The following is an 11,489-nucleotide window of genomic DNA, read 5'->3' on the forward strand; positions in this document are numbered from 1 at the left end:
GCCTATTGGATTATCTTTCTAGACCAGCTAAAAATTATTTATATGGGATAGCCTCAATGAGTTAATTTATTAAGTAAAGAACACATTAAATGTATTTTATAATGTTTATCTAATAGTGTAAGAAGTGAATGTATTATAAAAAAAATATATTTTGTAATAAAAAAATTTAATTAAAAAAAATAACAAAATACCACTGTATGTATAAAAATTTCATAGTTAGAATTTTTTAAAATAATTTTCATAAACATTTAGCGGTTTATGGATATTATTAGTTCTTATTTTTAATATCAAATTTTAATAATGTTAAAATTGATGTTGTAATATAATATTTATTGTAATGTTATTTAACCAAGTAATTAAAAATTTTTCCACGTAGTTTTTAAAATTAAGGATTTATCAAATATAATTGAAAATGAAAAAAAAAAAAATATATATATATATATATAATTAAAATAGTCAATATTGAACAACTAATAAAAAGGTAATTTATTAGAAAATTTGGAGTATGATTCATGAAAATTCCTTCCAAGTTTGAATTCAAATACTCATTATTGAATAAAAAATAAAACATGGGACAAATAATAATCTACCTTTCTATGAGATGGAGAATATGCAATTCAACTTTTGAAAAGACTGATAGTATTTTATAGTTATCTTTTAATGAAAATATTTTTTATTATTTAATTTTAATTTATTAGACTAATAATATGCATTTTACATTTGAATAAAATTATTAAAATTTAAAAATTAATTTTTTCTTTTAAAAAATAAAATTATTTTCTTAAAAATAATTTATTTATCTTATTTCTTGAATATCCCAATATTAAAAGATAAAAAAAAATATATTTCAAAAAATTATTTCCACAGAACACACGGAGCCTAATAGTTGTTTTCAATAGCTCACTAAAGAGGTATTTAATACAAAACATTATTTATAAATTAAATTTGAAATATTAAAATACAATTTTTCAAAAAAAAAATATATATATATATACACACACGACTTAGCAGTTTAAATTTTTATTTAATTTTTACTTTAAATTAAGAAAATTGTAAATATTTCTATTTTAATATGTGTATATAATATAATGAAAAAATTATTATGTGTACTCGATATCATGTATCATTTTTTATAATTATGTGATACTCATTCTTTATATTATAGAGAGAGCTCACTTTTATGTGTATAAGAGAATGTGCTATTTTTTAATATTTTCAATATATCTAATAATTAATTAATATAATATTATAATTTTAAATCAACTCACACAAACTTAATTATATTTCAAATATTTAGTTATAAGTTTAAATTTTCAACCTATATATATTAATTTTTTTAATTATATAAATAATTTTTTGATTTTGTTAGCTATTCCAATACTCGCAAACATACCTACTCGTGACTACTTTTCAAGAGTATTAATCTTTCCTTGGCACATAAAAACGACAGCAAATTCATTTCAACAAACGTAGGTGCGCTCCTTTTATTTTCCACAAGTTGGTGTCTTTTTTCCAAGCATTCATTGGATTACTACTGTTCTTTTTTTTTTTTTTTTTTTTTTTTTTTTTTTTTTTTTTAAGAAGAAGCTTGCTTTGACCATCCATACTTTCAACAAAAGCGGAAAAATATCTCTGACTTCACTTGTAATTTTATTTTTGGTTTTATATCATACAGAAATGATTTGGCTACCTCAGTTACGATTTTTAAATCGCTAATTTAAGTTTAATAAAATTATAAATTTAAATTAAATTATTATAAAATAGCTTAAAAGATCATTTTTGAATTGTTAATTTCAGTTTAAAATTAGACCGTGAACATTTTTAGATTCAACCTTTTATTTCATATAATTCACTCTTGAAATGTATCGTGTGTTGAAATTAATTAAGAAAATGTTTTCTTACATTTGACTGCATTGAGATTAGTGCTTTCATACTCTTTAGTCCCTTCCGCATATGATTTTATAAATTAATAGGCTAAAGGAATCAATTAGGAATAATATTTTATTAAAAAAATTCCATCTCGATCACATATTTGTTAAATTATTATAATAATGGTTATTTCCTTTGGTATACCTTTTTAGAAATAATATATAGTAATTAAGATAAATGTAATCATTTAATAATAATTAAAATATAATAAAACTTTAAAAATTAAATATTAAAATAAAAAAATCATAGATAAAAATTGAGAATATTTAAATATTTAAAAAAAGAAAAACACATGTATATGAATCTAAACTCACATGAAAAATAATATAAAATTAAAGGTTTTAAAATTAAATTTTTTATGTGTAAATTATAAATAAAATAAAAGATCCACTAAGCTCTTGAATTTTCTGTTGAGAGTTAAGCAAGCTCAAAATTATATATTTGATTAATTAAGGATAAAATTTTTTAATTAAGACTAAATACACCAATTTTTAAGGCAAAAAAAAAACTTCATTTTTCTAATTTTTTAATGATAAAATATTAAAATTAGTAGTTTTAAGGGAGCTTATTTCATATTTTTTTCTAATTATAAATTTATTAATTTTGTGATAAAATTTAGTTAAGGGAGAAAATTATTTATCATTGTATAATTTATTAATTATTATTTAATTATTAACTTTATATATTAATTAATATTTTAATAAAAAAATTTCAAACAAAATTATTAAGAGGCGATTGTTTATACTGTGTTATTATTCAGTTATTAAATTTGTTTAGATAAAAAATAAAAATTACTAATATTAATATATTATTAAAAAGTTAAAAAAGAAAAGAGGATTGGCATTATTACGTAGGGTCTGTTTGGATTAACTGTTGAATACAGCTGATAGTCATTAGTGATAAAGTATCTTTGTTAGTGATAATGATAAGATAGTGATGATAAATGTTTTATATTAAGTGTTTGGTAAATTATATTTAGCTGTTGCTGTGAATATGTGAAATGACTAATAAGGGTATATATCATATAATTTATTTTATTATTTAAATAAATATAAAATTATAAATTTATTACATTATATTATTTATTTTATTATTAAATTAAATATATAATTATTAAATTAATATATTATATTATTTAAATAAATATATAATTATTAATCTTTTATATTATATCATTTATTTTATTATTGAAATAAGAAAATAATTATTTTTTAAAGATAATTAAATAATTTTAAAAATATAAATAAAATAATAAAATAATTATTATTGTTAATAGAAAAATTTATAATTAATTTTAAGTTTTTGGATATAAATAAATATTTTATATTTTATGTTATTAATAAAAAATATTTTAACAAAGTTGAAATACATTAATTAAAATATTAAAATTATAAATAAAAAAATAAAAATATTAATAATATTAATTTTTAAGTTAAATAAAAAAGGATAATATGGTCAAAATAAAAAATAAAATCAGATCAGCTATCAGCTGATGAGAAACAGCTCTAAAAATAGAGCTGATACAAACTGCAGCTGATGGGTATCATATCAGTTGCCCATCAGCTATCAGCTGTATTTTTTTAAGCTTGTTAAACACCACAATTTATCTATTTGAGTGTCTATCAGCTATCAACTGAACCCAACAGGTAAACCAAACACCTCGTAGGCAGCGGACTTTTCAATTAGCGTAAGCGTATATTTCAACAAAGTTAGGCTCATGACAAATCATCACAAGTACACGTCTCCCTCCTAGCAATGCATGACAAAAAAGTCATAAAAGACAAAATAAGAAACAAAGTAGAGTGGACTTTTAAAGTTCCGTTGCTCTCTTTTAATAATATATAATAATTATATATTTTTTTTCCATATTTTTATGACTTTATGAACTAAATTTAATAAAAAAAAGTATAGAGTAAATTCACCTATTAATTGACCTAATTTTTATAATTAACATAAATAATATATTTATATATAATTTTTTTATTTATATTCAATTCACATATATTAAAATATATAATAAAATATATTTATTAAATATATAAATCACAATTATTTACATCTTCACTTCATGAAAAAACGCCGATAGCTAAGAATTTTTCTTTGTATACTGTCGTGCAGCAATTGCCTTAAAAAGTATTGGTTGGACGGAAGCGATCACAAAAGTCAAAACACTTGCGTGGTCATCTACCATCCATAGGACTACAAAAATGGATTAATTTTTAAAATAATATAATTAAAAAATTATTTACAAATATAATATTTTTAAATTTTATTTATTAAAATAATATTTACTTAAAAAATAATGTTAGAATATTAAAAAAAATCATTTCAAATAATATTTTCTAAAGATGTGTTTATCACGTTAAATAATTTAAAAATTATTTAAAAAAATATTATTTAAAATAATATTTTTAAAAGTTATATAATATCACATTAAATAATATAAAAATTATTAAAAAAAAATTTTTTGTAATGGCATTTTCTTAAACATTTATCTAATTTACTTAAAACTTTAGAAATACGTACAATTGTGAAGTTTAGATAATTTATTCTTCATTCATTGTGTTACTTATTCTATAATTTAATTTAATTTTTTCTTTATAAATTTACTATAAACAATGATCTCTCCCGCTATTAACAAAAATGTCAATAATATAAATTAAAATAATAGTTTTTTATTATTAATATAAATTGATTTTTTAATTATTTGAGAAAAAATTTTTAATTAAAATTTTTGTGTTATATATATTAATTCAATAATTATTTATCTTATTAAATAAATATGAAAATATTTTTTATGCTGTTATCTCTTAAAATGAAAATTAAAAAATGAAAGGAATAATTCTAAATAAATTTATTTGATGTATATTTTAGTTATGTTAAATTATATTTTAGTAATAAAAATACTAGTTATGTTAAAAAAATATTAGGAAAATTTTTTGTAAGAAATTCATCATGTAAAAATTATATATATATATATATATATATATATATATATATATATATATAATACTAGATATATATAAAATACATATATTAATGGTTTAAAATTTAACATGACTAAAATTTACATAAAATAAATTTATTTAAAATTATGCCTTTCATTTTTTACTTTTCATTCTAAGAAATAAAAAATATTTTCAAGTTTATTTGATATGATAAATAATTATTAAATTAAAAAAATATAACACAACAAATTTTAATTAAAAATTTTTCTTAATTAATTAAAAAAATCAATTTATATTAATAATAAAATAAAAATTATTATTTTCATTTATATTATTGACATTTTTATTAATAGCTAGAGAAATCATTGCTTATAGTAAGTTTTAAAAAAAAATTAAATTAGATTGTAGAGTAGGTAATACAATGAGTAAATAATAAATTTTTTGAACTTTACGTATTTCTAAAATTTTAAGTAAATTGGGGTAAATACTTCAGAAAATGTCATTACAAATAGTATTTTCTTAAATAATTTTTGAACTATTAAATATGATGTGGCAGTATTTCAAAAAATGCCCTTTGGAATAACATTTTCTTAAATAATTTATATATTCTCTAACGTGATGTGATATCACTTTGGAAAATATTATTTAAAATGATATTTTCTTAAGTATTTTGACGTAATATAGCATTACATAAAAATACTTTTTCAAGTGATATTTTTTAAGCAAATATTATTTTAGTAAATAGTTTTATAATCATACTATATTTATAAATAGTTTTTTTATTTATATTATTGTAAAAATTAATCCTACAAAAATATCCTCCTCCTACACCAACTAAAATTATTTGTATGGGCTTAACTTAATTAGTTTTCATTTTATATTTTTCATTTATTAAATTTAATTTTAAATATAATTTTAATATTATTAAGTCATAAACTCATTTATATCATCTCATGATGGCGTATATCTTATAGTATAAGAGTTAAATGATACTTATAAAGAATTTTTTAATAATATAAAAATGAAATTAACGAAATACCACTAGATATATAAAAATTTCATAATTAAAATATTTTTAAATTATTATTTCATAAAAATTTAACGGTATATGGATATTATTAATTCTTGTTTTTATTATTGGAAATATTAATAAAGACTTTGCCAGTCAATTCCTCCAATCATTTTCAGTCGCGAACCTGTAATTATTGCCAATCTCAGTGCCATTTTCCTAACTTAACCCATATATATTACAGCCTGTCCAGAAAAGCAACCCATTAGCTTTCTCTTTCTTATTTCCTGCAAAGCTTTTCCCTTTCTTATTTCCGGCAAAACTAAGTACAACCCATTCCAAATGGCTAATCTATGCCTTACAGCCACCGGTGGTACTCTCAAGATTGTGCTAGCACAAAGCACAAAAGGAAAGCCAAACTCACCAGGTAATAAAAAAACAAGGTCATTGGCATTAATTAATTAATACTCACTAGATACCTACTTTTATATATTTTTTACACATATTTTAATATTAATGAGCAAGTCTTTTATTTCCTCGTGTTGAGCTTGAGCAGACCCATCTCAACTGCTCAACAGAAAGCCGCAGAATATTATTGTAAGCAATCCCTCTCTCTCTCTCTCTCTCTCTCTCTCTCTCTTATATAAACTTTTAATCTATTTTAACAACTAATTAAGATGGACAAATTCCACATTTCTCTTACAGAATATGAAAAATTCAATTACAAAAATCAGAGATATGTTGAAGAAAGATGAGGTTGAGCTATCAGTTTCCTCGTATGACACGGCATGGGTTGCTATGGTCCCCTCCCAGAATAGTTCCAAGCAGCCTCTTTTCCCACAATACCTGAACTGGATTATGGAGAGTCAACAGCCTGACGGTTCATGGGCTTTTGACCCTGCTCATCCCCTCCTAATTAAAGACTCACTCTCTTCCACACTGGCCTGTCTACTAGCTCTGCACAAGTGGAATGTTGGTGACAAACTTGTGCATAAAGGTCTGGACTTCATCACCTCTAACATTTGGGCTGCCACCGACAAGCATCAACATTCTCCGCGTGGATTTGATATAATATTTCCAGGCATGATTGAGCATGCCAGAGACACGGGCTTAAATCTTCCTTTCAACAACTCTTTAATAGAGGGAATGCTTCTCAAGAGAAATTTGGAAATTAAAAGGCATAATTTATATAGTTGTATTTTCTTTTATTTTTTATTATTCAACTTTCATGAACAATTAATGACTTGGCGTTATATTTTAATGCTGAGTTCCTCTATGCGCGTGCAGTTTTCAGGGAGAGACAAACCGTCTTGCATACGTTGCAGAGGGGCTGACCCGATTAAATGATTGGCAAGAGCTAATGAAATATCAAAGAAGCAACGGCTCGCTCTTCAATTCACCATCTGCAACTGCAGCTGCTTTTATTCATTTTCATGATGGAAAATGTTTAGATTACCTGTCTTCACTGGTGAAAAAATTCGACAAAGCAGGTGATCATACATAGTTTTATTCTTAATATAAGTTGTGGCATTTTTCAGATTGATATACTTGAGCAGTGGCGGAACTAAGCTTTAAACTATGAGGAAGTCATATATAAAATTATAAATATAATATATCTATGTAATGTACGTATATATGACTGCACATATTTATGCAAAAATATATTAATTATATAGCATATAATTTGGATTAAACAAATTTATTTATGATTAGATAATAATATAAGAATAATTATTTATGATTAAACAAATTTATTTATGAAATTTATGATTCAATTAATTAGAAAATACTTTAGAATAAATAAAAATAATGAATGAAAGTCAATTTTGATTTTTTTTCCTTATAAATATAGTTTATTGAATAATAATTTTATTGATAAAATTTAAAAAAACTAAAAGATTCTTTATAGTTTAAAAAAAATTCATTAAAAAATTAATAAAAAAATAAAATTTTATAGTTATTTTAACAAATTATATTAAATTACAATTAATTGTTTATAATATTGAATAAATTAATGTAATTTTAATTAAATTTACTTGTAAATAAAAAAATATTTAATTTTTTTATAAAAAATTTTAACGGGGTTGCTGGGGTTGAGGGCGATGGCTCCCTCTACCCCCAACATAGCTCTGCCCCAAGAATTTTCCATATAATTTTATTGCTAAGAATTTCCTTTATGTAGTGTACATTATTATCAGAATCGGACCAAACCAATCAGTTCTCAACCTATTTAATCCGTAATTGGATCAATGGTCATTTCAGTTTAGATAACAAACCTAAAATTATGGAAGACGGATGTTCACCCGGCCGAATTTAAACAGTTTATTAGCTCACTTACTTAAAAAAAAAAAAAAAAAAAAAAAAACTGGACCATAGAAAACATGAATAGCTCGACAGGCCATCAGAACTGGGCTTACATATATATATATATATATATATATATATATATATATATATATATATATATATATATATATATATATAAACAAATCAATTGTATATATAAACAAATCAATTGTATTATTATTTAAATCTAAAATTTAATTAAAAAATTTAAATTATTTTTAAAAAATTAAATTTTAAATATAATTAATTTTATTTTAATAATTATTTATAAAATATATTAAATTAATGGTAGTAACAATGCATTATTATTATTTTTAAGAAATTATTAATTATATATTATATAATAATATATCAACCAAATTCCAGTTTAACCTTGTTTAATCTTAAACTCTCAATATATATTGAGTTAAAATTTTGTTTTTTCTCAGTTCCTACCATTTATCCATTGAATATCTATCCTCGTCTTTATATGATCGACAATTTGGCAAAGCTGGGAATTGATGGACATTTCACTGAAGTAATAGCAACCACACTAGATGACATATACAGGTGATTCCCCATTGAAACCCTCCAGTAATTAGGAAACGAAATGACTAACTGGGTTGGTGAACAGATCCTGGATGCAAGGCAATGAAGAAATATTTTTAGACCCTACATGTCTTGCTATGGCATTTCGTCTCCTACGGATGAATGGATACGAAATCTCTTCAGGTAAAAATTTTTCCATCCATGAATTTAAGGTGTTTTTAGTGTTTTTACTTAGCTTACCACTTGAATATCTATATGTCTTGCTGGATGCAGATACGTTGGTAAATTTTGACAGACAAAAAAATATCTTAAATTCGGCGAATGATGTAAAGTCTGTTTTGGAGTTATATAAGGCTTCACAGATGATAATATTTCCAAATGAACATATTCTTGAAAGAATTTATGCTTGGACAAGCACTTATCTTAAAAATGAGTTAGCGAGTATTGGAGCGATTCAAGACAGGAGTTTGCATAATGAGGTACAACACTTAAGGAAATTACATTTTCAATTAATTAACATCTTCTTATATTAAAAATAATTAAAGAATATTAAATTTACAGGTGGATTATGCTCTAAAACATCCATACGCCAATTTGGAAAAAATTGAAAGTCGCCGCTATATTGAGAGTTACAATGTAGATAATTTTTTACTTTTTAAAACATCTTACAGGTAATGTGTCACCTATTATTATATACTTAAATTTTGATAATAAAAATAATATCTTTCATCTTTTTTATAGGTATTTCAATATTGATAACAGTGATCTTTTGACGCTTTCATTCCAATACTTTAATGAGTGTCAAGCTATATACCGTAAAGAAATGGAATATCTGGAGAGGTAATTTATCTGCTTTATTATTGTTTTATTTTCCCCTGGCCTCCAAGAAAAAAGAATTTCTATGAATAATTAATTAAAACTGTATTTTCTAATAAAATTAAGCAGATGGGTCGAAGAACATAGTTTAAAAAATTTAAAGTTTGCAAGGCAGAAGGTCGCATATGCCTATTTCTCCATTGCTGCAGTCCTTTCCCACCCTCATCTCTCTGATGCTCGAATATCATGGGCCCAAAATTCTGTTCTAGTTACTATTGTCGATGATTTCTTCGACTTTGGTGGTTCGATGGAGGAGCTATTAAACCTCATTGAATTGGTTCATAGGTATACATGTGTGTACATATACTCCATCTTCTAATTAATTATCCATTTTCTTATTTATCTAACAAAAGATCTCATGGAACTTAGATGGGATGAACACTCAACTATTGGATTCAAATCCAAAAATGTGGAGATACTCTTTTATGCACTTTATGGCACAACTAATGACCTTGCTGACAAGGCTAGCAAACAACAAGGCCGATGCGTCAAAAAGCACTTGATTGATATGGTAGGATGTATTCATTTTAATTAATTAGCTTGTAAATTTGTATGTTTAATTATCATAATAATGTGTGTATATCGTATGTGCAGTGGATCGATACGCTGGGTGCCATGTTAAAGGAAGCTGAGTGGTCAAGAAACAAAATAGTGCCGACAATGTATGAGTACATTACAAATGGATATGTATCATTTGGCATAGGACCTATTATTCTCACTTCACTTTATTTTATGGGCTCTAAACTCTCTGAGCAAGTTGTAGAAACCCAGGAGTACAATGATCTCTTCGTGCATCTCAGCATGATTGGGCGACTTATAAATGATTATGCATCTATTACGGTATGTATATGCAGCTTGGTTAATTTCTTTAATGTATTTATATAATAACCGTGTATTAATTTCAATTCACTAACTTCTTCTTTACACTTTATCTGTGCATTGATGCAAATTAACTTGCAGAGAGAAGGTGCAGAAGGAAAACTGAATAGTGTGTCATTAACTATAATACATGATTGTGGAGCCATAACTGAAAAGAAGGCTCAGGAGAAGGTTGCAAGTCTCATAGAGAGCCACAGGAGAGACTTACTGAGAATGGTGCAGCAAACAAAAAGAAGCGTGGTCCCTAAAGTTTGCAAAGATCTGTTTTGGAAGATGAGCAAGATCTTGCACCTCTTTTACTTGGATGATGATGGCTTTACAAGTCCACACAAGATGGCTAGTGCTGTGAATGAAATCATCAATGAACCAATCCTTTTACTCACGTACTCAAAGTTGGATTAAATTAATAAAGCATAACATGGTTAGACTATGCTGGGATTCTTTCCTTTTTTTCTCACAAACTGTAGAAGCAATAATACCTTCAAACTTCAAGAGTTTAATATTGGGACTTTGTAACTCTTTTTCCCATTATAATTTTTTGTTTATTAAAAAATATTTATAACTACTGCAAGAAACTTTTTTCTCAATTATACTTTTTGAGAACCCATTGGATATGTACAATATAGCTCCTCCCTCAATTCCATTCCATTCAAAATAACAAGAGAACAACTATGCAAATGCAAGTGGGTAGGAACCTAGGACAAACAAGGGTATCACAATAGGTAGAATACTCACAAAAGTCACTCACCTGAGCTTAAAGTAAAAATTATTTTATCTCAATTTGAACCCAATTAATATTTATGAAATTTGAACTCTTCTCAACTCAACTCAACTAAGCTTTTATCCCAAAAATTTGGGGTCGGCTATATGGATTCGCTTTCTCCACTCTAAACGATTTTGGGTTAAATTCTCAGAAATGTGTAATGCTTTTAGGTCATGTTGTACTACTCTCCTCCAAGTCAATTTGGGTCTAC

At 24.3% G+C, this 11,489-nt stretch overlaps 1 protein-coding gene across 3 annotated transcripts; it reads left to right on the forward strand.

Moving 5' to 3' along the window:
- The first annotated feature begins 6,147 nt into the window (after positions 1-6,147).
- LOC110633380 (ent-kaurene synthase TSP4, chloroplastic-like) lies at positions 6,148-11,102 on the forward strand. 3 transcript variants are annotated; one of them, XM_021781960.2, is made up of 13 exons: positions 6,148-6,313; positions 6,443-6,483; positions 6,592-7,064; positions 7,174-7,376; positions 8,661-8,781; positions 8,846-8,943; positions 9,034-9,239; positions 9,322-9,431; positions 9,502-9,600; positions 9,703-9,921; positions 10,006-10,147; positions 10,231-10,476; positions 10,597-11,102. In XM_021781960.2, exons 1-13 carry the CDS (start codon positions 6,229-6,231, stop codon positions 10,915-10,917), a joined length of 2,364 nt encoding a protein of 787 aa, XP_021637652.2. In that variant the 5' UTR covers positions 6,148-6,228; the 3' UTR covers positions 10,918-11,102. The 3 variants fall into 3 exon arrangements, with proteins under 3 accessions (XP_021637652.2, XP_057985893.1, XP_021637653.2); XM_021781961.2 differs by having other exon boundaries at positions 6,149-6,313; positions 9,706-9,921; XM_058129910.1 differs by lacking the exon at positions 9,703-9,921.
- Positions 11,103-11,489: the final 387 nt, after the last annotated feature.

Source organism: Hevea brasiliensis, chromosome 11, assembly GCF_030052815.1.
Source record: "Hevea brasiliensis isolate MT/VB/25A 57/8 chromosome 11, ASM3005281v1, whole genome shotgun sequence".
NCBI lineage: Eukaryota > Viridiplantae > Streptophyta > Magnoliopsida > Malpighiales > Euphorbiaceae > Hevea > Hevea brasiliensis.